This window comes from Podarcis muralis, chromosome 13, assembly GCF_964188315.1.
Source record: "Podarcis muralis chromosome 13, rPodMur119.hap1.1, whole genome shotgun sequence".
In the NCBI taxonomy this organism is placed as follows: Eukaryota; Metazoa; Chordata; class Lepidosauria; order Squamata; family Lacertidae; genus Podarcis; species Podarcis muralis.
In genome coordinates this window covers 982,732-1,006,628 of record NC_135667.1, presented here as the reverse complement: position 1 = coordinate 1,006,628, position 23,897 = coordinate 982,732, and the positions used below count along the sequence as shown (strand labels likewise).

The window sequence follows — 23,897 nt, the reverse complement described above, 5'->3', positions numbered from 1 at the left end:
GAGACCAATCTAACCACCTTGCGACCTGGGACCTCCAGAATGTTGTCATTGGTGGACCTTAAGGTCCTCCGGGGCATACCAGGAAAGAAGGCCCCGTAGGTACGAGGATCCTAGGCCGCATAAGGCTTTAAAGGTCAAAAGCAGCACCTTAAATCTGACCCCGTACTCCACCGGGAGCCAGTGCAGCTGGAAAAGCACTGGGTGAATATGCTCCCATGGCAGAGACCCCGTGAGGAGCCTCGCTGCAGCATTTCTGCACCCGCTGGAGTTTCTGGGACAGCTTCAAGGGCAGCCCCGCGTAGAGCGAATTACAGTAGTCAAGCCTGGAGGAGACTGTCGCATGGATCACTGTGGCCAGGTCGGGGCGGGAAAGGGAAGGAGCCAACTGCTTGATGCGGCGAAGGTGGAAAAATGCCGCCTTTGCTGTGGCTGCAACCTGCGCCTCCGTGGAAAGGGAGGCGTCGAAGGTTGCACCCAAACTCTTGCCTGAACAATTGCTTTGGTTCCGTGGCTGCAACGAGACCCACGTGGAGCCCCTAACCACCCCACATGCATAAGGCAGCAGAGGATGCCGATATGGGTCTAGAGTGTGTGTGAACGGGGAGACACGTGTATTGTGGTGGTGAGCTGCATTGCGCAGCCCTGCCACGCAGATCCACGCGCTCTCGGCCGCCTTTGCAGGAGGCGCTCAGCCCCTGCGCAGGATTTCTGGAGGGTTAGGATGCGAGAGCCGCCTTCCTTCCTTCCTTCTCCGGCGCGCAAAAGCGAGACGATGCGGTTAAAAGAGGCGAGGCTGCTTTGCTCCGGGTGGAAAATGTGGGACGCTTCCTCTCGCTCCGGGGCAGCATCAGGCACCGCTGGGATTCGAACCCAGGATCTCCTGTTTACTAGACAGGCGCTTTAACCAACTAAGCCACGGCGCCGCGCGTTCCCTTCCCACTCGGCGGCCGGAGCTGTTCATTGCAAGGGCGGAGGGAGAGCCGCAAGACCCGGCGCGGTTCGTATTCGGGCGGAACGGAAGGCGGGAGAACGAAATCCCGGACTGGAGTAATTTCTTGTTGTTTCGTTTTGCGCAGAAGCGCCAGTTCGAGAGAGAGAGAGAGAGAGAGGATCTATTCCGGGGGTCCAACAACGAAAGAAGAGGCGGGGTGGCGGGAGGGGGGTGCAGAGGCGAGAGGGACCCCACCCCCGGCTCCAAATCCAGCTCCATAATAATAATAATAATAATAATAATAATAATAATAATAATAATAATAATAATAATAATAATAATAATAATAATAATAATATATTATTTATACCCCGCCCATCTGGCTGAGCTTCCCCAGCTACTCTGGACGGCTTCCCAAAAAAATTAAAATACTGTAATACATCAAACATTATAAGCAATAGATGAGATGTCAAAAGGAGTGCCTGCCCCGATGAGGCTGCAATCGGAATATTGGAGGCAACGGCGGGAATGCAGGGAAAATGCCAGACCTCACCTCCCCCCCCCATACACCCCGGCCTGCCTTTTGCTTCGCTGTGGAGCAATCTCAAAGGGATCCTTTAGCTGCGCCCCCTGTCCTGCCGGGGGTTGGGCTGGATGACCTTTGGGGATCCCTCTTGCGATTCGCCGCGGGGCTGCGAAGTGGGGTGGGATGCTGCCCGCTGGGTTAATTGACGCCCCCTTCTTCCCCTCTCCTCCCCCCCACTCCCGCGCAGCCCACCCACCCCCTTGCCAGCCCCCCCAGCCCCGTCCTCCTCCTTCCACTCCGTTGCATCATTTTAACGAGCGGGAGGACCCGTGCCAGGCCACACGGGGTGATGCAATGGGGCGCTTGTGTGGAGGGATGCTTTGTGTGCGCGCAGGGGGGTGAGTGGTGGGGGCAGAGGAATGTTCCCGGCTGCTCTTCGCCCCCCCCCCCCCCCGCTAATGACCTGCCTGCCATCGCCTGCCAAGGGTTGGTTAAGGGGCCACCCACAGGGAGCGGGGTGGGGGGCGCGCCGGCTGCCAGCACCCAAACTCCAGTCGGTTGCCATCCTCCAAAGGGGGGGGGGCACAGCACACGCAGGGCGGGGTCTGGGAGTCCGAGCCCCGAAGGAAGCTGCGGGGTGGAAGATCTCTTGCGGTTCTGTTCCTTCTCAGCTCCGCAAGGTTGCAAGCTGCAAAGGAGAGAGCGAGAGCGCCTCTGACCATGTGCAGAGTGCTCCCTTTCCATGCATAGGCTTCGAGAGGAGAAGGAGCGCCTCTGACCATGTGCAGAGTGCTCCCTTTCCACGCATAGGCTTGGAGAGGAGAAGGAGCGCCTCTGACCATGTGCAGAGTGCTCCCTTTCCACGCATAGGCTTGGAGAGGAGAAGGAGCGCCTCTGACCATGTGCAGAGTGCTCCCTTTCCACGCATAGGCTTCGACCATGTGCAGAGTGCTCCCTTTCCACGCATAGGCTTCGACCATGTGCAGAGTGCTCCCTTTCCACGCATAGGCTTGGAGGCAGCTGCGAAGGGCGCCGAACTCCTGCGTTTCCTTCTCAGCTCCCAGCAGAGAAGGAGAGCCTCTGACCATGTGCAGAGACGTCCTCCTCTCTCGCGCAAAGGCTTCGAGGCCGGCAGCGCTCCCGGGCTGAAAAGGAGCAGCGCCTCGGCCGCGTGTCCCCCCCCCCCCCCCCCCCCGCCCAGCCACGCAAAAGGAGCCCCCGCTGGGCGCCCGCTGCTCTTGACCCCGACGTGATTCGAACACGCAGCCTTCTGATCTGGAGTCAGACGCGCTACCGTTGCGCCACGAGGTCGGCCGTGCCAGGCGCTCCGGGCAGGTCCTTGCAAGGCGGCGGCGGCGGCGCTTCTCTTCGCTGCCCAGCCTCTCTCCTCCTCCTCCTCCGGAGCTGGACTCTCCTTCCTTGAGGCAGCAAGAGGCAGAGAGAAGAAGAGAACTGCGGAGTTGGAAGGGACCCCGAGGGTCATCTAGTCCAGCCCCCTTCCAATGCAGGAATCTCAACTAGATCATACATGACAGGTGGCCATCCAACCTCCAAGGAAGGAGAGTCCAGCGCCTCTCGTGGCAGTCTGTTCCACCGTCGAACAGCTCTCACGTCTCATTCCTTGTACTTTGACTCCATTGGTTCTGGTCCTCCCCCAGCAGGAAAAAAACGAGTTTGCTCCCTTTAGATATCTGAAGATGGCTCTTATCTCTCCTCTCAGTCTCCTCTTTCCCGGGCTAAACATCCCCAGCTCCTTCAACCGTTCCTCATCAGGCTTGGTTCACAGACCCTGGATCACCTTGTTTGCCCCCCTCCCATCTTGTCAATATCCTTCTTAAAATGTGGTGCCCAGAACAGGACACAGGACTCTAGATCTGGCCAAGGCAAAACCATCCTTTCAGAGGGAGGTATCCGACAGGCAGACTGTTTTAGTTTATCAGTCGATTCAACCCCCGATATGTTTCCAATATCGATCAACTTCCTGTCATTGTTAGATCTGTTTCTCCTCGCGATGATGGATTACCAGTTGAATGCTTTCTGAGTTTCATCGAGCTGGAAGATCACACCAGTGAAAGTACGGCTGAGCAGCTAACACTACTTCCGTGAACTTGAAATGGATTTCAGTAAATGTAGAGTACAATCATATGATTGGAAAATTTAAGGGCATTCAACAACAACAACAAAAAAACTGGGAAGAAACAAGCTTGCAAAGTTTATTCCATGTTCTGGACAATCCCCCTAGATCTAGTTGGACCAACCGCAGTTGACCCATGCCTGGATGCAGTGATTGATTGATTGATTGATTTGCAACAATACATGAGCTTTATTGTTTTTTTTTCTCAGCTGGGGGAAAAATTTGCTTGTTGAGTTATAAGTTCCTAAACATTTAATCAGACACAAGATGGGAGGTTCAAGCCAACTCTGCCATTGTATGGTTTCTATTTTTGTTGAAGCCCTCAAGCATATTTGCTGTGATGAAATTGAGAAAGGAGCTACTAGAGGGCAGGCGGAAAATCTTCTGCAAAAAAATGGGAGGATTTGAATTCATTTCCATGCTTCAGATTTCATAAAGTTAGCAAGGCCCATTTTGCAAATTTCACGGGGCACATGTGCAAATATTTACAGTTCGTATCAGTCAGGCTAATTTTGATGAAGTTGAACAGCAAGCGACATTTACTCTACCGGATGCAGAATACAAAACTGTCAAAAAAAAGGTGAGACAAGCTTTGAAGCCTCAGACGAACTTTCTGCAAGAGGCATGTTTAGGGTAAATCCATTTATCCCTGTCATGGATGCTCTTGTGTCCAACCGAGACAGGAGTGCAACGGTGTGGAGGAGGGAAGCTGGCAATTTTTCATTTTTGGTGAACCTGCGAGCAACCAAGGACCGGATTCACAATGGCGTCAAGACGTTAATGCAAGAATATCCAAAGGCTGTTGACCTTAGTCTAGCCGATGAACTTTTGCACTTCCGCCTGCGCGTCAAACAAGCTCACATTGAGAAAGAAAATTTCAGCCACCGAGATGTGTATCCAATAATATTCCTGGAGAAAATTCGGGTGGCGTTTCCAAATGTGGAATTGACATATTGTTCCTGTGTGCTGGTGACAGACCGTTTTGTAGCAGACTAAAAAGCATAAAAAAATGATCTGCGGCCTCATCAAGATCAGTTTTCTGATCTAAGCCTTCTCTGCATAGAAAATGATAACCTGAATTTAATGAAATAATTGATAAGCCTGCATCTAAAAGAGCTCGAAAGAACTTTGAATATAGGGTAGGATTATAATATAGCTGTGATTCCCCTATGAGTGTTCTGTGTGGCTGTCTTTATTAATTCCATACTTTTATATCGTTATTAAAGGTTGCATATTTATAAACAATCTTTTTATCCACGCTAAAATCTGCTTTCACTGAGTAGATAAAGAGGAGGACGAGGTTTTGCTCAGGAGGTTCCCGGAACAGGAACCTGCTCGCGGACCGTGGGGGGAACAGGAGAGGGGAGAGGGAACGTGGATGCGTAGTAGAGAACAGACTCTGAAGGAGAGCAAGTCTCGAGGTGGAGAGGGAAGGGACCCGCAAGGGCCATCTAGTCCAACCCCTGCCATGTGGCAGTGACCGGGAAGGAAGGAAGGAAGGAAGAGAGAAAGGAAGGAAGGAAGGAAGGAAGGAAGGAAGGAAGGAAGGAAGGAAGGAAGGAAGGAAGGAAGAGAGAAAGGAAGGAAGGAAGGAAGGAAGGAAGGAAGGAAGGAAGGAAGGAAGGAAGGGAAGTAAAGGAAGGAAGGAAGGAAGGAAGGAAGGAAGGAAGGAAGGGAAGTAAAGGAAGGAAGGAAAGGAAGAAAGAAAGAAAGAAAGAAAGAAAGAAAGAGAGAGAGAAAGGAAGAAAGAAAGAAAGGAAGGAAGGAAGAAAGAAAGGAAGGAAGGGAAGTAAAGGAAGGAAGGAAGGAAAGGAAGAAAGAAAGAGAGAAAGGAAGGAAGGAAGGAAGGAAGAAAGGAAGGAAGGAAGGAAGGAAGGAAGGAAGGAAGGGAGGGAGGAAGGAAGGAAGGGAAGGAAGTAAGTAAAGGAAGGAAGTAAAGGAAGGAAGGAAGGAAGGAAGGAAGGAAGGAAAGGAAAGGAAGTAAAGGAAGGAAGGAAGGAAAGGAAGGAAGGAAGGAAAGGAAGGGAGGGAGGGAGGGAGGGAGGAAAGGAAAGGAAGTGAAGGAAGGAAGGAAGGAAGGAAAGGGAGGGAGGGAGGGAGGGAGGGAGGGAGGGAGGGAGGGAGGGAGGGAGGAAGAGCACACGGCCGGCACGACAAAGGGCCAAAGTCACCGAGCGAGGAAGGAAGAGCAGGAAAAAAGAGAGGAAAGAAGAGCCCGTAGAGGAATGATACGCCAGGTGCGGGCGGAATCAGGCTCAAGCAGATGAGGAAAGGCAGAAGCGGAGGGCAGAGGAGTGGAAGAGGAAGCAGAAAGGAGGTCTAGGAATCCCGTCACCCGGGGGTCCCGTGTGGTGCTGGCTGGAGAAGGGCCCACCTCCATGCTGCCCCACTTGGGATCGTGGGGTAGTGGGGAAAGGGGCGCCCCTGGAGGCTGGCCTGGAAGTTGCTAGCGGGAGTGCTTGGGGATGATGCCTTCGGCCACCGCACCGCGCCAGTCCTGGCCTGACCCAGAGGCAGCGCAGGTCTTGCAAGAGAGGGTGCGCGTGCAGAAACGCGCGTGCGCGCGCGCGTGTGTGTGTGAACTTACAAGTCACCTAGGAGGGCGCTGGGCTCCCTTCGGATCTGCGGGTTTCGAGTCCTGCACCTCCCGCGAGTTTTTCTAAGGCTAACGGTTTGAAAAATTTAATTTATTCAATTTGTATACCGCCCTCCCTCCGCAGATCTCAGGGCGGTTTACAACATAAGAATGCGAGATGAAAAACCCACACAAAATGCAATACCCCCCCTTCAAAACCCCTCCCCATCATTTAAAAGGGATGTCAAAGGCTTCCTCTCCCTCCTGCATTGCAGCGGGTTGGTCTGGATGACCCCTGGGGGTCCCTTCCAACTCGACAGTCCCGCGATTCCGTCGCGGCTCGTGAGCCTGGCTGCGCGCCTGCTTGTTGCTGTTGGGGGACTCCTCTCTTGCGCGACCTGCCAGGTGCGCTCTGGAGGGGGGGCGCATAACAGGTGCCATGGGGGGGGTCTTCTGTCTCCGGCGCTAATTCGGGTGGGGTGGGGGCGCCGTCCTTCCAGCGAAGCCTGCGCGGGAGCATGGGGGCAAAGAGGGTCGTGAGCACCGTCTCCTTTCTGGGTCCTCCCCCCGCCCTGCGCCCTTGTCCCCAAATGCCCTCTCTCCCCCCTTTCGCCTCCTCCATCCTCGTCTCTGACGTCGGGAGAGGAGGGAGAGAGCCCCCCCCCACCGCGCCGGAGAGATGAACCCCCCGCCGCCCCGGAGGCCAGGAGAGGGCGGGGCTTCCCGGCGGTGGGCGGGGCTTCTCTCCATCTTTATAGGGGGAGGCGGAGGAGGGCTCTCCGCGCGCAGCCTGGGCGAAAGGGGACCGAGGAAGAAGAGGAGGAGGAGGAGGAAGACCCACCGACCCAGCCTCGGCTCCCGGCGTCCGCCCGGCTCTCCTTCTCTCCTTGCGCGCAGCAGGTACTGCGGATTGGGTTGGGGGGGCGCAGCTCACCTCCACCAGCCCAGAATCTCTGCGTCCTTTTTCATTCCGGGAGGGGGAATGAGTTTCTATGGGGCCACCCATTTTTACGGAGATCGGTCTCAGGGAGGAAGGTGCGCGAAAGGGGTCGCCTGGGGAGAATAGATGGGAGGGGGCCCGGGAGCCGCCCTGATCTTTGAGAGGGAGGGGGGGGGTTGAGCGAGGACTTCCTTCCATATTTCTCTCCCCCACCCCCAGTCTTGCAGGACCCTCCCGGCATTGTCTTCTTCCCGGCTGCCGATGGGAGTCCCCCCCCCCCCCGGTCGAAGTGAGCTGGGAGGGAGACGCGTCAGACGCCCCCATCACTTCCCCACTGCAAAATCTCTTGGGGAGCCGCTCCTGGCTATGCCCTCTCCTCCCCTTCTGCCAATTAATGCCCCTCCCGGGAATGGTCCGAGATAAGAGGGGGTCCATTTCCGGCCACCGCCTCCCATCTCCTCAGAGAGAAGCCCCTCCCCGCAGGGGGCCTGTGGCTTTGCCTGGGGAGGGGGCCTGTGGTTCGTCCTGTGGGGGGTGGGGGGAGGCGGCGAACAGCCGGCTCGCCCAGGGATGCTTGGCGGCGTCGGCGTGGATCCCCATTGAATTCTCAGGTGCCCCCCACCCGCTCCGCTTTCTCTCCCCCCCCCACCCTCCCGCCCCACTTCCAGGGGAGGGCTGGTGTTACATTTCCTTTCTTCGTGCCTGCTATTTATAGGGCTGGGCATGTGACGGGGAAGGGGGGGGGGCGTCATCGGCACAGATGGAGCCCAGAGGGGGGGCGAGGGAGGGAGGGATGGGAGATGGAGGGAGGGTGGCCAGGAAAGATGAAGGAGGAGGAGGAGGAGGAGCAGGGCCTCATTGCTACCCCCCCCACCCCACGTCAGATCTTTGGGGGGTGGGGAGGGCGATGAGGATCTCTCTGCGTTGCTGCAAAGCTCCTTGCTCCCTCCCCGCGCGCCCCCCCCCCCTTCCAGCACCATCTGCTTTATATGGAACTGGTTCAATGCTGGGGAATCGGGGGCGGGGGCGGAGTCTGGTGAGGTGATCGTTTTAATTGGCCCCCCTGGTTAATTTCCATTCCCGTCAGTCTTGGCAATTCCTGATGAATCCCCGTGAAGATCGATGGGGATGGATTGTGCGGGGTTGGGGAGCGCGGCGCCAGAGGTCACGCCAAGGGTATGGGGGGCGCAGCTTCCCCTCTCCCCACGTCCTCCCCACACATATCTCTGACCCATCGCAGCGTAACCCCACAGGGTCACCCGATAGCCAGGGCGCACGAAAGGCGGCAGCTCTTCTTCAGATAAACTGCGGAACTCCCTCCGGCAGGAAGCGCCCCCGCCGGCTGCGAAAGAGGACCAGGCAAATTCAGGGAAGAGGCGGCGTGTCTCCTGCTTCTCTCTCTGTTGCCGGAATCCGATAACGCAGCGAAAGTCTCTGGGCGAGGGCAGTTTCTAGGAGTCGCAAGGGGTGGGGGGAGAGCGCCCGAGGGGGCGGGGAGTTGGCCATCCTGAGGGCAGGATGCTGCTGGGCCAGACGGGAGCCCTTGGGCCAGTCCAGCGGCGAAGCTCTATTTATTTATTTGTTCATGGAAAGCGGATCTCCTGGACGCCTTTTGAGGACAGAGTGCCACAAAGTGGGTCTATAGCTGTGTGTGCACACATATAATCAAAGTGGGGCGTGTGGGGTGTTCGGCCAGAGGAAAGGCCTCTGCTGTGGGACATCATTCTGGGGGTAGTTTGTCCACCTTCGGTCCATGAGACCAAGACGGGGTCCAGCGGTCAAGAAGGTGGTTTCTGGATCTGCTGTAGAGGGAAGTGAGGGGCCAGTGGCCCTGATCCTAGGAGGAAAACTCTGATCCTCAGCCTCCGCTGCCTTGTGGGATATCTTCAGGAGAAGAAACTACTCGGGAGTAAACCCTGGACAAATCCACAGTGATGGTTGGAATGTTCCTTCTTCGCCTCCTAGCAGCTCCTGCGGCCAAATCGGTGCCCAATGTCTTGGTCTGCTTTCCTTTGGACCACACCAGTGAGGCTGAGAGGGGGGGGGGCTTGTCATCTGGGCAGCCCAGGACCCCCACACGTTTTGCCCCAGAGAGGTCGTTTCGGGGCTGCTAATGCAGCCATTTGACTTCACCCCTGGAGGCACACTCCATTGTCTCTCCAGACAGACGGGTGCCAGCTGTCGACAATGGTCAAAATCCAAGCCCCAGTCTTGTGCCACTGAGGAGGGGGTGATGCCTCAGGCCAGGCCAGGGTCAGCAACAAAGGGGGAGGTCTCTGTGTGGGTTCAGGACCACCAGCAGAGGGCAAAGAGCCAAGTTGCCCTCAGAAGATTCTGCAGAGAGACTGGCAGAGTTTCATAAGAGGCCTGGACATTCATTGACTGCCTCCTGGCAGTTAAAAGGCCAGCTCCACCTTTGGCAGCTGTTGTCTCCTTAGGGGGAAAGGGGTTCCCAGCTGTGGAGATGCCACTCTCTGCGCTCTCTCGATCTTATCAGCGCAAAGGAGCCTCTGTGGACCTCAGAGTCTGGCAGTGGAGGTGTCCCCGTGGGGCTCAGGGGAGAAGAGGCAGACAGGCCCCTCCTCAGGAACTGAATTCGTTTGCTTAGCTTATTATTAGTCACTGTGGGGCCATTGCTGAGAAGGCCCTGCTGTGTGGCTGGCCTGTCTGCTGAATCTCCTTCACTGGCGGGGGGCACTTAAGGAGGCCTGTGATGCAGCTCTCCAGGGGTGCGGTGAGGGCAGGCTTGCATGGGTGCAAGTGCCCCTATAAGTAGCCCATTCCCAAAGCAGACAGCTTTGCCCCTGATGCCCAGAATTGCAGAGAGGCACCTCCTTTGTGTGCCCTTTGCAGGTGAGCAGAAATCCTTCCTTCTTGCCGTGTGTCACATGATTCCTTCCAAGGCCAAGACCTGGCAATGAACGCGGTTCTTTGGCTGGTGGTGTTGGAGATGAGAGCATGGGGGGGGGGGGGGAGAGAAGAACCTGAGATCTCCCTCACGTGAAGCCCCTCCTGCCGCGGGAGCAAACGGATCCCTCTGACCCACCTGCAGGGAGATGGAAAATATCGGTCTTTCGAGTCTTTCCGCCTGGTTTTATATTCCAGGCCTCGTTTCTCCCGGGGCCTCTTTCATCTCCCGGCTGAAGAGGCCTCCAGTTCCGCAGCATGGAATATTCATGACCAGTTGCTGAGGAAACGCGATCCCGGCGTCTCAGGTGCGAGTCCTTACCTGGGTCAAGGGCTTCCGGAGCTCAGGTCCTGCAAACCAAGGCTGAGCTTGGGTTTCCAGTGTCCCTTGTGGTCACAGGGTGTGTGTCTGTCCTGCCACAACCCCACAAAATCAGCCACTCTTCTGCTTGCTGAGGTCCTGGTGTCTTCCTCCGTGACCCCTTCACTCACCACCACCCCCTGCCAGCCCCAGAGGTCACAATCTGAGGAGACAGCGAAGCTGCAGTTCTTATTAGAATGACTAATTGTAAAGCTGGAAGGGTCTATGACAGGTGCCCCCCCAACCTCTCTGCTTCCAAACCTCCAAGGAAGGAGAGTCCACCATCTTCCAAGGAAGTCCATTTGATTGTTGGGTGGTTCTTACCATCAGAAAGTTCTTCCTGATGTTTAGTCGGAATCTGCCTTCTTATAGTTTGAACCCCTTGGTTCGGGGGTTCCTGAAGCAGCAGCAAACAAGCTTGCTCCATCTTCCACGAGAAAGTCCTTCAGATGATTGAGGATGGCTCTCATATCATCTCTTAGTCTTCTCTTCTCCAGCCTAAACAGACCCAACTCCCTCAACCGTTCCTCTTCAGGCGTGGGAGATTCTCTGAGCTCCTCTGGCAGAGAGAGGATGGTGTCCGTCAGTAAGGGAAGTCATAGTACTGCTCTCTTCTGCCTCGGTCAGACCCCACCTGGAGTCCTGTGTCCAGTTCTGGACACCCCAGTTGAAGGATGTTGACAAGCTGGAAGGAGCGCAGAAAAGGACAAGCAAGATGACGAAAGGCCTGGAAACCAAGCTTTGTGAGGAATGGTTGAAGGAGCTGGGGATGTTTAACTTGGAGAAGACAAGATGGAGAGTGTGGGATGTGAAACACAAGAGCAGTCAAGTACTACGTTCCTAGAGTGAACATGTTTACACATGGGGAGGAATGTTTGTCCAGGCAGCAGGTAAACTTCCTGTTTCCTTCTGGACTGGGACAGACTTCCTCTGCATGTGACTAAAGGTGGCCATGGCCTCACCTGTGCAGGTAACGACAAAAGCACAGGGCAGGGTAGCCATACATGTATCCAAGAAGCAACATCTGCTCAGCCAAAGATGCTCTCTTGGCTTCCAAGAGAGGACAAAGGGACTGTCTCCTTATGAGATAGTTTCCATGTGCATGTTGCTTTTCTAAGCTAAGTCTGCCTTCTGGGATCCGATTGTGAACAGAATGTGAGTGAGTAAACTCTTTTTATACTTTTATAGAAGACTGTGTCGTGTCTTATCTTTTATGAGGGAATAAGGGGGAAATACCAGAACAGTTATTAGAGAGGCTTTAGCGAGCCTGAGCAAACGCATCCGCTGTGAGTTTAAAAGGGGGAATGTTACTCTGCTAAATTGCGAACTTGTTAACACAAGTTGGAAAGGCTATAATCAGACAATATATCCTCTCCTGCATCCCTGAACATTCCCACAGAGAGGTCATCTGAAGGGATGGCACATGGAAAAAGGAGCCAGCTTGCTTTCTCCTGCTCTGGCCTGTAGGACTCAAACCTACGGCTTCAGTGTTACAAGAAAGGCGATTCTGACTCAACATCTGGAAGAACTTGGAAGACATTAAGAGCCGTTTTGACAGTGGAACGGTCTCCCTTGGAAGGTGGTGGATGCTCCATCCTTGGGGGGTTTTAAGCAGAGATTGGACGGTGTTACGGTAAAAATCTGGGTGCGAGGCTGCTCAGCCACCTGGGAAGGATTCTTTGGGGAGGATTTCTGCATTGGGGGGTTGGACTAGATGACCCTTGGGGGGTCCCAACTGTACAATCAACTATATGAGGGGAGTGGGGAGCTTACATGCCCCCAAGGCATCATCCCATAGCAGAGTGGTGAAAGTGTGTGTGTGTGTGTGTGTGTGTGTGTGTGTGAGAGAGAGAGAGAGAGAGAGAGAGAGAGAGAGAGAGAGAGATTGGTCTTATGGAAGCATAGACCTTTTTTGTGTTTTTAAAGTCAGCTGGGAGCACTGGTTGCTCCCCATCCCGCTCACCCCAAGGCAGACTGAATCAAAATCCCTTCCCTCATTGTCCTGATTTTGTCTCCAAAGCGCCTGGGTTGAGGCCAGAGGCTGCCAGAGCCAGGAGCAGCACCGCCACCACCACCAGTACAACCAGTACCACCAGTTCCCCACCAGTGAGAGCGTCCCTGGGAGCAGATCAGCCAAGTAACAACGACCCGTAAAGCAGAGGTTTCCATTGTTTTTCTTTCCATCTGGTGTCGAACTTCTCACAAGTGCCTGTAGCGGCGGTGGGAACAGGGGGTTCAAGGCACAGCGGCTGACTCGGGGGGGGGGCTGGGGGGAAGGGCAGGGGGGGCAGTTCTGGATTTGGGGGAGGAAAAGTGAGCAGCACTAGGGCCACATCAATGGGGCTTTTTTCCACAAGAGTCAGGATTGTAACTTGTTGTGCCTTGAAGAAGAGTCTCCCCTGTGGGGGGGGGGGGCATTTCCCCGCTTTCTTAATGCACAACATGGAATGGAACCACCCCCCGACAGTTATCATGGATTTGGCCCATTGGGCACCTTCATTTTTGAGGTGCCAGCAGCAAAATGGGTGGTTTGATAGGACTCAGGTACTGTCTGGAATAAATGGGGTGGGGGACCCTCGCCTAAGTGCAGGAGCTCCGACTTGGCCCCCAGGTTATGGGGGTCATGATGTCATATGCCCCGCAGCCTCAGAACCCGGCTTTGGGTGGCACCAAAGTTTTGTGGGTGCCCTATAGTTGGCACCCCCTTCTTTGATGGGGGGCTGGAGGTCTCTGAAGGCATTTTTCAATTTCTCTTAAGTTCCCACGCTTGGCAAATGCGGGGTGGGGTTGGGGGAGCAAGTTCCTAAGCTGCAGCTGACAACGCACCTACTTCTGAGTAAACCCACTGGAGTTAAGCAAGGGGGGTTGGGCTGTGGCTGGGACACGATAGGAAAGGAGGTGTTTGTTTCCTTAATACTGCTTCCACCGGAAAATTGGGGTGCAGGCCAGGCTAGTCCTTTCCTGGATGAGAAAAGGCTCCCCCGATTTTTTCCCCGTGGATAGATGCTCATTTTGTGGTGGAACAAGGGCTGGGTCCATTCCTTCAACTCCCAAAACAAGGGGGAAGGCTGCCTAAATCAACAAGCTGGGCCTTTTCTCCTTCCCACACCCACTCAGGACAGTCCGAAAACTCACTCTGCCCACCCACCTCTGGGCTCTGCAGCCTTCGCCCCCTTTCAGATAACACAGAACCCTTCAGATTACGACATTCTCGCTTCCTCTGTTCTGGCTGCAGTTACAGCTGCCCACTTAACCAGCCGGTGTGTGAGAACATTAGAAGATTCAGGGCAGGGAAAAGGTTCAGGCAGCACGTAGCCGAACTATATTTCGGCATAGCTGACAGGCCAACGGAAGAGAAAGTGTTGTCATTTAGAACTTGTGGCTCCCAGTAAGTTTCTGAGCATAATTCAAAGGGTTGGTGCTGACCTTGAAAGCCCTAAATGGCCTCAAAGGCCCAGGATACCTGAAGGAGCATCTCCACCTCCATCGTTCTGCCCAGACACTGAGGTCCAGCTCCGAGGGCCTTCTGGCAGTTCCCTCCCTGCGAGAAGCCAAGTTACAGGGAACCAGGCAGAGGGCCTTCTCCGTGGTGGCTCCCGCCCTGTGGAACGCCCTCCCACCAGATGTCAAAGAGAACAACAACTACCAGACTTTTAGAAGACATCTGAAGGCAGCCCTGTTTAGGGAAGCTTTTAATGTTTAATAGGTTACTGTATTTTAGTGTTTTGTTGGAAGCCGCCCAGAGTGGCCTGGGAAACCCAGTCAGATGGGCGGGGTATAAATAATAAATTATTATTGTGGACGTCCAATGTTGGATGATTCAGGACAGAGAAAAGCAAGCCCTTCTCCACGCAACTGCGGAACTCCCTGCCACAAGAGGCAATGGGCACCACCAACTTGGATGGCTGCAAAAGAGGAGGAAGCAAATTTACGGAGGAGGAAAGGTCTGTTTCCTCTCTCCACAGTCGGAGGTGGTAAATGATTCTGAATACCAGTGGCTGAAAACCACCTTGGGAGGGGCGGAGAGTGCGGCTCTTGCACTCGGGTCCTGGCTTGGGGGTTTCCCAGTTGAGGCACTGAGTTGTCCCCTGTGAGGGCAGGATGCCGGACTAGATGAGCCGCTTTGGGCCTGATCCAACAGGTTGTGCTGACCTCCTTCTGAAGGTACCCTTCCCTGCCTCTCCCTGGGGGTGGGAAGCTTGCAGGGACACAGAGAGGCTAGTTCTGCACTGGTTAGATCAGGAGAGTGGCCCCCAGGTTATGGGGGGTGGCTCCATGTGGGACACAGGCTCAGCACACCTGATTTGGGGAGGGGAGGGTTTTCTGTTGTGACACTTCAGGTAAAATGGACCTTGTTGCCCTGGCGGTGCTTCCAGGGTTACCTGGATTTTTCACCTGATGGGACAATTGGCAGGGAGAGTTTGTGGGGCGGGTGAGAAGGACCCGGAAGAGCACATCTCCATATCCCAGCTGAGTCCTCTTCACACGGTTTGAGTCTCCTTATTCTGCACAGAGTTGGAAAGTCAGAAACACGTGATGTCCCATCTTAGTTTCCCCAGTAATCCCAGTTTCTGGAGTGGGTGGGTGTCAATGGATGAACATTATACCTCCGTGAAGAGACCTTACCTTTGCTGACCTCACCTTTCGGAAAAACACACTCCCCACCCCCCCTTTCCTTTTACTTTTTCCTTTTGCCTTGAAACGTTTGTTTTTCCTGCAAACACGATTTGGATGAAGCGGCAACAGCGAAGGGTTTGGCTTTGACACACCGGCCTTAAGGAACAAAGGCAGCCCATAATAAGACGTCTGCTTGTTTGTATTTTGTATGCACCCTAAAAAACATTCCGGTCCGGAATGGCATCTTAAGGTGTGGCTCTGTGGGGGGGGGGGGACACGTCTCAAAACAACCAGGTAGAAATAAGAGAAGAGCCACAGAGAGGAACTGTAAGCAGGGCAGAGAAAACAAGATTTTTTTGGGTGGATGGGGAGGAAACAGTCTAGAAGCTAACCCTCCCCATCACCTCCAAAAGCCCTGTGCACAAGAAATATTTTTGCTGTGTGTGAGAGAGACAGACAGACAGACAGACTGACCCACTGACCAACCCCAGGCAATGGGGGACAGAAGCCCAGAGCCTGGGATGGGTGCAGTGCTAAACATGGCCTGCCCCACATTCCCCCCGCTTGATCTCCCAAGGGGGCAGATATCAGGAAGATTCCTCACGCAGCACTAATTTGACTATGGAACTCCCTCCCACAAGAGCCACCAACTTGGAAAGAGGATCAGACAAATTCATAGAGGAGGAGAAGAAGCCCATCGTGGGCTCAGCGGTCTCCCTCCACAGTCGGAGGCAGCAAATGCCAGTCTCTGGAGAGGGGCGAGCTCAGCTCTCGCACTCGGATCCCAGAACAGGCACCCGAGAGAAGAGGAGGCTGGACAATTCCTGCCTCGCAGGGGGTTGCGCTAGATGACCCTCGGGGTCCCTTCCGACTCTCCAATTCTAGATGGGCCCTTCGCCTGATCCAGCAGGGATCTCAGAACTGTGGAGGCGGAAGGGACCCGAGGGTCATCCATCCCAACCCCCTCCAGGCCACTGCCAGGCCGGTCCCCTTTTGGATTTGGGACCTGTGGGTTGCGGTGGGTGGGGGGCACGTCTCCCCCTCCCTCCCCAGGCAGCAAAGCGCCTGGGGTGCCCCCCCTTCCTTGCCCTTCTGTGTCTGTCTAACCGGCTTGTTTTCAGAGGCCCCTGGCGCTTGGGGACCCCCGGCCAGCGCAGAGACCCCCCCAGGGTGGTTTTCATGGAGGTTTATCTCCCTGCAGCCGCACAAGTCTGTAGCCTCGCGTGTAGACATGAAGCTGGAGAGCCCCAGTGCCGACTCGCAGCTGGAGTTTGTGGTGGCCACCGAGAAGGAGTTCGAGGAGATCCTGGCCATGTCGAAGGGCATCTACGGGGGGCTGGACTACCTCCCAAGTCGCTACCATGCCTGGATCCGCGAGCCCAACCGCACCGTCGTGCTGGCCAAGAAGAACGGAGCTGTGGTGAGAGCGGTGGGGGGGCCGGGCCGGCCAGATGCATCCTCTCCCCCCTCCCAGGGCTCCCACGGTGCTCCCTGGGAGGCTGGGGGGAGAGGACCTCTGCCACCTGGGGGGCTGAAATGGACGGGGGGGGTCGTCTTGGTGGGTGCTGCTATGGAGCAACTCAGACTAAGTCGCTGCCTGACAGGATTCTTGCATCGCAGTGGGTTGGGCTGGATGACCACATGGGGTCCCCTTTCAACTCTTACGGTTCCAGCCTTACCGTTGTTGTTTTCCTGCAAGGGAATAGGAACGGCAGTAAGCAGAAGCAAAAACCCTCAGAGCCTGCAAATGAAATTTAGCTGCGGCTCCTGTGTTGCAAGGTGGGGTTGAGCTAGATGACCTTTGGGGGACCCTTCCAATTCTTTGGTTCCCACGATTCATTGCAGGTTTTTAAGGAGAGGCCAGGTGCTTCAGCTCCTGCACTGCCGGGGTTGGGCTGGATGACCTTTAGGGGTCCCTCTCAACTCTGCGATTCTGCAAAAAAAAGGGGGGGGGAGGTGATCTATAACCACAAAACCACCATGGAGGCGATTCAAATGATATAGTGTCTCTCGCAAGCTAGGGATCAATAGGAAAAGGGCCATTGCGCAACCGCATTTGGAATAATACGGTGTGGCGTTCTGGTTGCCTCATCCCAAAATGGATATCGCTGAGTTGGAGAAGGTTCAGAAGAGAGCAGCCAAAGCAATTGAGGGAGATGGAGCGACTCCCCTGTACGGGGAAGGTTGCTGCGTTTGGGACTTTAGAGAACAGGTGAGGGAGTTTGTGAAATTATGCAGGGCGAGGAGAAAGTGGAGCGAAAAGGGCTTTCCTCCCTCTCTCCCAACGCAGGAACTCGTGATCACCCAGGGGATCTGGTGCTGGCGATTCAGGGCAGAGAGAAGGAAGCCGTTTTTCATACAGGGCACAGAGAAGCTATGGCTGCCAACTTTAAAAGAGGACTAAAGAAATTCACGCCTAGGCATCTGGATCCCAGCTGCTGGAATCTGCAGGAGGGCATTCGGATCCTGTGTTCGAATTCTGATTGTGGGTTTCCTTTTGGGGCACCTGTTTGGCCCCCAGCTGCTGGACTAGTCGGGCCCCCCCTGGCCTGACCCAGCTTCCTCAGGGGTCTCCTGGCCTCCTTGCGCTTGGGGGAGGCAAACTGCATTTCCACGGCCCCGATCCAGGCAGATCTTCCGAGGAAGCGCTTGCTCCCGCGATCTTCCGTGCCCTTTGCTCCATAGCAGGGTCCTGAGCAGCCCGAGACCTCCTGGCGCCCCCTCCCACTTCTGTGCCCCTGGTGCCAGCTTCGGGGGGGCGCAGAGAAAAGGGGTCCTTTGTGGCCCACCCCCCCAGATCGCACTCTTCACACACGGCGGGTTTGGGGTGGGGAAGTTGGGGGAGCCTGGAGCTTATGGGTAAGTCTGTCGCACACGCGTGTGTAACGCCGGCACCGCAACTGGACGTGGTTTTTGCACTCGCCCCCTCCTCGTCTGGGGGGGGGTGGGTTCCAGGAAAGGGGGGGGATGGTTGAGAAATGGAGCAAAACTCCATTCAAAATCTGCCACCAGCCGATTCTGCCAATTTAAGTGGGAGCCTAAATCCTACAGGATGGATGCGATTGGACCCCCCCCCCCTAACCTTAATTGCATTTGGTAAGGACAGTGTGTGTGCGTGGTGGGGGGCACCCCCCCCCCAAATTATGGGATGTTTCCCAAAATCTGCAAATCTCAAACACATACGGGTCATCCTGCATAAAATCATAGTCTGGACTGTTTGGGGGAGAACTGTAGGCTTATAGCCTTTCTCTCTGTGGGCCGTTAGATGGTCCAATTATTATTATTATTATTATTATTATTATTATTATTATTATTATTAGGTCCTGAGCAGGCTGTATCCCTCCAAGGCAAGGGTTGGGCAGTAAAGCCCTCGCTTGCTGGGGTCACCTGCAGATGGAAAGAGGTTGACACGCCTTCCATCGCCCCTCCCTCGGCCCAAACCCGCAGGCCGCTTAACGGTGACTCCCGGGCTGGGCTAGATGACCTTTGGGGGACCCCTCCTGACTGCAATTCCTCCAGTTCCGGTGCCTGGGCGTTCCTCACCCTCTTTCTCTCTCTTTCTCTCTCTCCCGTCTACTGATGATTTAATGGGATTCTGTTTCCAGCTTCATTCTGGACTTTTCCTTTCTCTCTCTCTCTCTCTCTCTCTCTGCCTCCCTATCTCTTTCTCTCTTTCTCTCTATATTTTAAAATATTTTTTTTTAAAAAAGCAATGGATAAAAACCGAATGATTTTCGCTGGATTTTATTCACGTAGGTGTGTGGGGGATCAGGCCCCCCGTCCAGGAAGGTGGCGGGGGCTCCCTCGGAGGAACCGTGGAGGGGCTGCTGCAGCGCGGATCCTAAATCCTTACAGTTCGGCCTCAGGACCCAAGTTTCCAAAATAAATGTCTCCCTCTTTCTGTGTCTCTGCTCTTGAGACCCCCGTAGCGTAAAGGGCCCCGTCCAATGGTACTAGTATGATCAGCTTACTCTGTGATCTTCCCTATATATAAATATATATCTATATATAAACCCCTCTATATGCCTGTATATATATTTTTTTGTTGTTCTCTTTTCGTGTAATTGCTTAAAAATGTATGCCAACGCTTGGCATTTGAACAGTGGTCTCCCCCCACCCCAGACCTCTCTCTCTGCCTCCCTCCTCACCCAACCCCCCCCTCACCCGCCCGCCCCCACCTGCCCCCCTCCCTCACCTAACTTTGTTTAATTAACGCCACCATTTTTTTCCAATTACAGATTTTTTCAAGATTGTAGGTGACTTGGTGCAGCGCACTCAGGGTTAAACTCTCTGCTCTCTCCCCTTCCCCCTCCTCCTCCCCCCACCCTATATCTCCCCCTCCCCTCCCGCCCCCCCCAACCCAACCCAACCCAACCCAACAACCAGATTGGGCTCCAGTCGGTCTACATCATTGACTCTGGGGAGACGGCTTTGGTGGAGGGGCTCCGCGTGGCCCCCTGGGAGCGAGGGAAAGGGGTGGCCGGGGTCCTGCAGCGCTTCTGCTCGGAGATGGTCAAGGAGAAGCACCCCGAGGTCAAGGTGTCGCGCTTGACCCGGGACGACAAGCTGGGACCCAAAGACTTCAAGAAGTACCGTGTCATCGCGAAACAGGTGAGGGAGCCGCGTGGACAGAGGTACGCCGTCCCCATGACAGAGCACAGGGAGGGAGGAACTCTGCGCGTGCACAGAGACACTGGGGATCAAGCCTGGCTGGCAGGGGAGCTCCCAGGGCTTGAACCGGGGGACCCAACATTAAGAGATCGTAGACTTGTAGGGATGTGAATAGATGCTGAGAGAGCATTACAGATCCTTCCTTCCTTGTGAGTTCAGCAGACAGCATCCCTTTGCAACTTAGAGAGGCAAGTTTTAGGCCAGGGGTCAGCAAACTTTTTCAGCAGGGGGCCGGTCCACCGTCCCTCAGACCTTGTGGGGGGCCGGACTATATTTTGGAAAGAAAAAAAATGCCCCACAAATAACCCGGTGATGCATTTTAAATAAAAGGACACATTCTACTCATGTAAAAACACACTGATTCCCAAACCGTCTGCAGGCCGGATTTAGAAGGTGATTGGGCCGGATCCGGCCCCCAGGCCTTAGTTTGCCTACCCATGTTTTAGGCTTTTGGTTTAAGCGATCCAGGATTGCTTTAAGGCGGACTGGTTTTTCCTGGTATTTGTCCCTTTTCTCCCCTTAAAATAATAATCGCATCTTGTAAAAAGAGCATTTACAGTCGTACCTTGGTTCTCAAACGCCTTGGTACTCATCTGTTTTGGCTACCGAACGCCACAAACCTGGAAGTGAGTGTTCCGGTTTCCAAACGTTTTTTAGAAGCCGAACGTCTGACGCGGCTTCCATGGGTTCCGATGGAGTGCAAGAAGCTCCTGCAGACAATTGGAAGCCACACCTTGGTTTTCAAACATTTTCCAGATGTTCAAATGGATTCCATTTGAGAAGCAAGGTACGACTGTCCTCTTGTTGAGGAGTAACTGATACAGCAGCTTTGTTCAGGCCGGCTTAAAATGCAAATTCAGTTTCCAAGACATCCTTCAGTCTAGCTTAAAGCGATGTCTGAGCTTTGGAGCTCAGACATGCAGATGTTCTTACATGTTGGCTTGTTGGGAAGAGTGATGGAAAGAGAGAAGAAAGAGGATATTTCCAGGCAGGTGGGAGGAGATACCTGGCTATGCCCCCCCCCCCCCGTCAGGGCACAGAGTCCTCTCTACCAAACTTACAGGAAAACTCTGTGAGCTTCAGCGCCCACCATGTTCCCGTCTAACAAACCTGAATCTTTGTTTTGACTGCATTGCATTGTGTCCTTTCATACTGCATCACGATGTGGTACGCTGGTTTGACATCAACTAATAGGAAGTGCCTACAGAGGGTGGTGAATACAGCATGAGATATTATGGGCTGTCCCGTGAATCTGCTGGATGAAATAGCAGACAATCGTTGCCTCAGGAGAGTGAGGAAAATTCTCAGGGATGATTATTCACACCCTGGAGGGCACTTTCTTGATCTCCTGCCCTCGGGCAGAAGATATAGAAGCAGGATTAGTCGCCCCAACAGGGTAAAGAACAGCTTCTATCTGTGGGCTGTTAGGCTGCTGAATGAAAAGATAACAACAGGGCAACGGACTTTGGGGTTTGGTGTCAGTAAACAAGGGGAATTAAGACTAAGAGAGCTGAGTGGGGGGTCCTAGTGTAATCTCACTGTATACAAGTTGTACAAGTGACAGTAAAGTATTTCAGTTTCAATATCCCACAGGAAGGGAGCCCCAGGATCATCTAGTCCAACCCCCTGCAATGCAGCTGGCCAATATGGGGATTGAACCCGCAGCCTTGGCATTATTGGCACCAGGCTCTAACCCACACAGCTATCCTGCACTTCTATGACTCCAGGGGCCCGTCCCAGAGTGGAGAGAGGGGTGGTGCTTTCTGAAGAGGCTCAGACGGCCTTCTGTGTCCTTGAACCTGTGTCAAATAGGTTCAGGGGAGCAGCTGCCAGCTGCCCCCCATCCCAAGTGGGTGACTCTGGGCTCTCAAATTTCAGTGGTGCCACAATTTGGCACATCTCGCCTTCCATCGCGAGAGCCCTTTGTTGTGGCAGCCTGTCAGCTTAAGAACCCGGTTTGGGCAAACCAGCCGTGCCCCCTCTTCCCATGCGTGTTTCAGGACTGAGGTCAGGTCCCAAGTGGTGGGGTGGGGAGACTGCAAAGAGAGAGCTGTGGGGTGGGGCGGGCTGTGTCTCTGCAGGTAGAGCTGCCTTCAGTTGACCTATGGTCCTGGGTTGCTTGTGCTCAGATCCCGAGAAAGAACTCTCTGATTCCATCTCAGGACCTTTCCAGGTGAGGAGACTGCCGTCTCCTCCATCACAACCTGGTGGAACTTCTCCTTCTCCTGCTCTGAATTCTTCTCCTTCTCCTCCTCTTCTTCCTCCCCTTCCTCTTCCTTCCTCTCTCCAGGGGATCCTGCTGGTGCGCTTCGATGCTCAAGAGCTCCTCTCCCGCCTTGACGCTGTGGTGCTGGCGCTGGCTGAGGCCGGCTTCTGCCCAGAGCCATCCGAGCTCCTCCTGGAGAGCGAGGTCCCCGAGGTGGTTCTGCAGGAGTCCTTCAAGCGGGAGGTTCTGCCCAACCAGACCATCATCCAAGACTGGCAACCCTTCAAGGCCACCGCCGGCAACCTGGGCCTGCTGATGAAGAAGGACCTCTGCTGGGTGGTCGACCAAAAGGCCCGCCCCACCGTGGCCACGCTCAGCACCCGGCCCTTCCCCATCCCGCTGGGAGAGGACTGGTTCTACCTCAACATCGACGCCTTCGGGCGCGACCTGGCGCACGTCAAGAGCCAGCTGCTCCACCACCTGCGCCTCCAGGTGCCGGCCGCCCAGCAGGGGAAGGTCATGTGCCAGCTCTTCCTGGAGCCGGCCCTGTGGTTAGACATGGCCACCTTCTGCCAATCGGCCCTGGGCCTGGAGCTGGCCAAGGACTACACCGAACAGTACCTGCTGGAGTCCGACATCTGAGGGGTTGGGGGAGGCCAAGGGGGCAGCGACGGGGGGCTCAGGGGTGGGGAGGAGAGGGAGGAGCGGCGGGGCCCCCTCCTCCCCCCTCTCCCCTCCCTCCCCCCCTCCTCCACCCCCAAACTCCCCTGCAACGCAGCACTTTCTGAGCCTTTTAACATTTTATCCTGGAAATACTTGGTTACCCCGACCCAAACCCAGTGCCCCCCCACCTCCAACCCTGACGTAGAGGATGAAACCCCAGTTCTCACTCCCTTCCCTGGGCAGCAGTTAGCAATGTGGGTGGTTCGGTCCGGGGAGATGGATGGGGCAGCAGCAGAGAAAATGGGGGCGGGGGGCTTGGAGGAGGTTCTCCCCGGAGCGGCTGGCTGGTCCTTGGCAAAGCCTTGCCCACCCTTACCCCGAGCAGAAGGCACCCCTGGGTGGGAGAGAGAGCAGGGGGCCTCTGCGGCTGTCTCTGTTTTGAGATAAATAATCAAACAGTCCAGGTCTTAGCGCTGTGGGGAAACCAAGAGGAGTTTGGCCTAGATTCCATCTGCTCTTTGCAGCCCTCGGCTCTGATGATCATGAGCCGCTGAGATTCCACCTGGAACAGATCCCATCACTGCAAGCTCATCTCTAGGTCCATGAGGGCTAGAAACCTGGCTTTCTTTAAAAGGCAGGCTGGGGTTCTCCTGGATGTTGTGGTGCAGCAGACACTTTTAAGGGAAGCCCATGTGAGGTCCTGGGACCACCAGACAGCCACTGGCTCCTCCCAGACCTTAGTGTGTGTTTTCGGGTGGGGGGGGGCAGCGATAGTCGCACAGCAATAGCCCCTTTCACTTGTGCAGCCCCCCGTCCGCCCCCTTCCTCCCCCCCCCAGCCAGGCGCTTAGCAACAGCTGACATGGTGACGGAGGAGGCGCCCCCCCTTGCAACGGTTGACATGGCAGCGGCTGAGGGAGCCTAGCAACGAGGCTGACGCACGGGGCGGCGCCTGGCAACGGTTGACGTGGCGATGGAGGCCGGTGATGTGATGACTGATGGCGGAAGGCAACAAGGTCACTGCGACCTCCCCGGCCCCTGCAGAAGGGACCTTGCGGGGCTTGGCAGACCCCCCCCTGCCCCCTCCCCATGATCTCGCCTTGCACTCCCCCCAGCCCCCCACCCCTTTCCCCCTAGCGCCGCTTTCAGACTGACTAACGTGCAATATTAGATTCTTGTAAATGGAGATATATTTATAAATCTATGGTGTGCAAAATGTGTGGGGAGCTTTCTTGCGCTGCGCGTGGCGGCCTGCCTGCCGGATCCCTTGGGGGTCGGGGCCGACGGGTGACCCCAGAACACACACAACACCCCCCCCCCAAATCAAAAATACACACCTGCCTGCATTTCCTCTGGTTTGTGGGAAA

At 55.1% G+C, this 23,897-nt stretch overlaps 1 protein-coding gene and 2 non-coding genes across 5 annotated transcripts; 1 reads left to right on the top strand and 2 right to left on the bottom strand.

Annotated features, from left to right (window-relative positions):
* Nucleotides 1-849: 849 nt before the first annotated feature.
* Nucleotides 850-923, bottom strand: TRNAT-AGU (transfer RNA threonine (anticodon AGU)). The gene has a single exon. It is a non-coding gene; the product is annotated as a tRNA-Thr (tRNA).
* Nucleotides 924-2,696: 1,773 nt separating this feature from the next.
* On the bottom strand, nucleotides 2,697-2,768 carry TRNAW-CCA (transfer RNA tryptophan (anticodon CCA)). The gene has a single exon. It is a non-coding gene; the product is annotated as a tRNA-Trp (tRNA).
* Nucleotides 2,769-6,929: 4,161 nt separating this feature from the next.
* NAT16 (N-acetyltransferase 16 (putative)) lies at nucleotides 6,930-23,666 on the top strand. 3 transcript variants are annotated; one of them, XM_028703529.2, is made up of 5 exons: nucleotides 6,930-7,066; nucleotides 12,395-12,535; nucleotides 16,193-16,411; nucleotides 19,378-19,602; nucleotides 21,953-23,648. In XM_028703529.2, exons 3-5 carry the CDS (start codon nucleotides 16,223-16,225, stop codon nucleotides 22,508-22,510), a joined length of 972 nt encoding a protein of 323 aa, XP_028559362.2. In that variant the 5' UTR covers nucleotides 6,930-7,066; nucleotides 12,395-12,535; nucleotides 16,193-16,222; the 3' UTR covers nucleotides 22,511-23,648. The 3 variants fall into 3 exon arrangements, with proteins under 3 accessions (XP_028559362.2, XP_028559363.2, XP_028559364.2); XM_028703530.2 differs by lacking the exon at nucleotides 12,395-12,535 and having other exon boundaries at nucleotides 6,963-7,066; nucleotides 21,953-23,654; XM_028703531.2 differs by lacking the exons at nucleotides 6,930-7,066; nucleotides 12,395-12,535; nucleotides 16,193-16,411 and adding an exon at nucleotides 16,434-18,941 and having other exon boundaries at nucleotides 21,953-23,666.
* Nucleotides 23,667-23,897: the final 231 nt, after the last annotated feature.

Coding starts and splice junctions, on each gene's coding strand:
- NAT16 (XM_028703530.2), top strand. CDS start 16,223: ATGAAGCTGGAGAGCCCCAGTGCCGACTCGCAGCTGGAGTTTGTGGTG. Junction 16,412..19,377: donor CCAAGAAGAACGGAGCTGTG/GTGAGAGCGGTG, acceptor CCCAACAACCAG/ATTGGGCTCCAGTCGGTCTA. Junction 19,603..21,952: donor ACCGTGTCATCGCGAAACAG/GTGAGGGAGCCG, acceptor TCCTCTCTCCAG/GGGATCCTGCTGGTGCGCTT.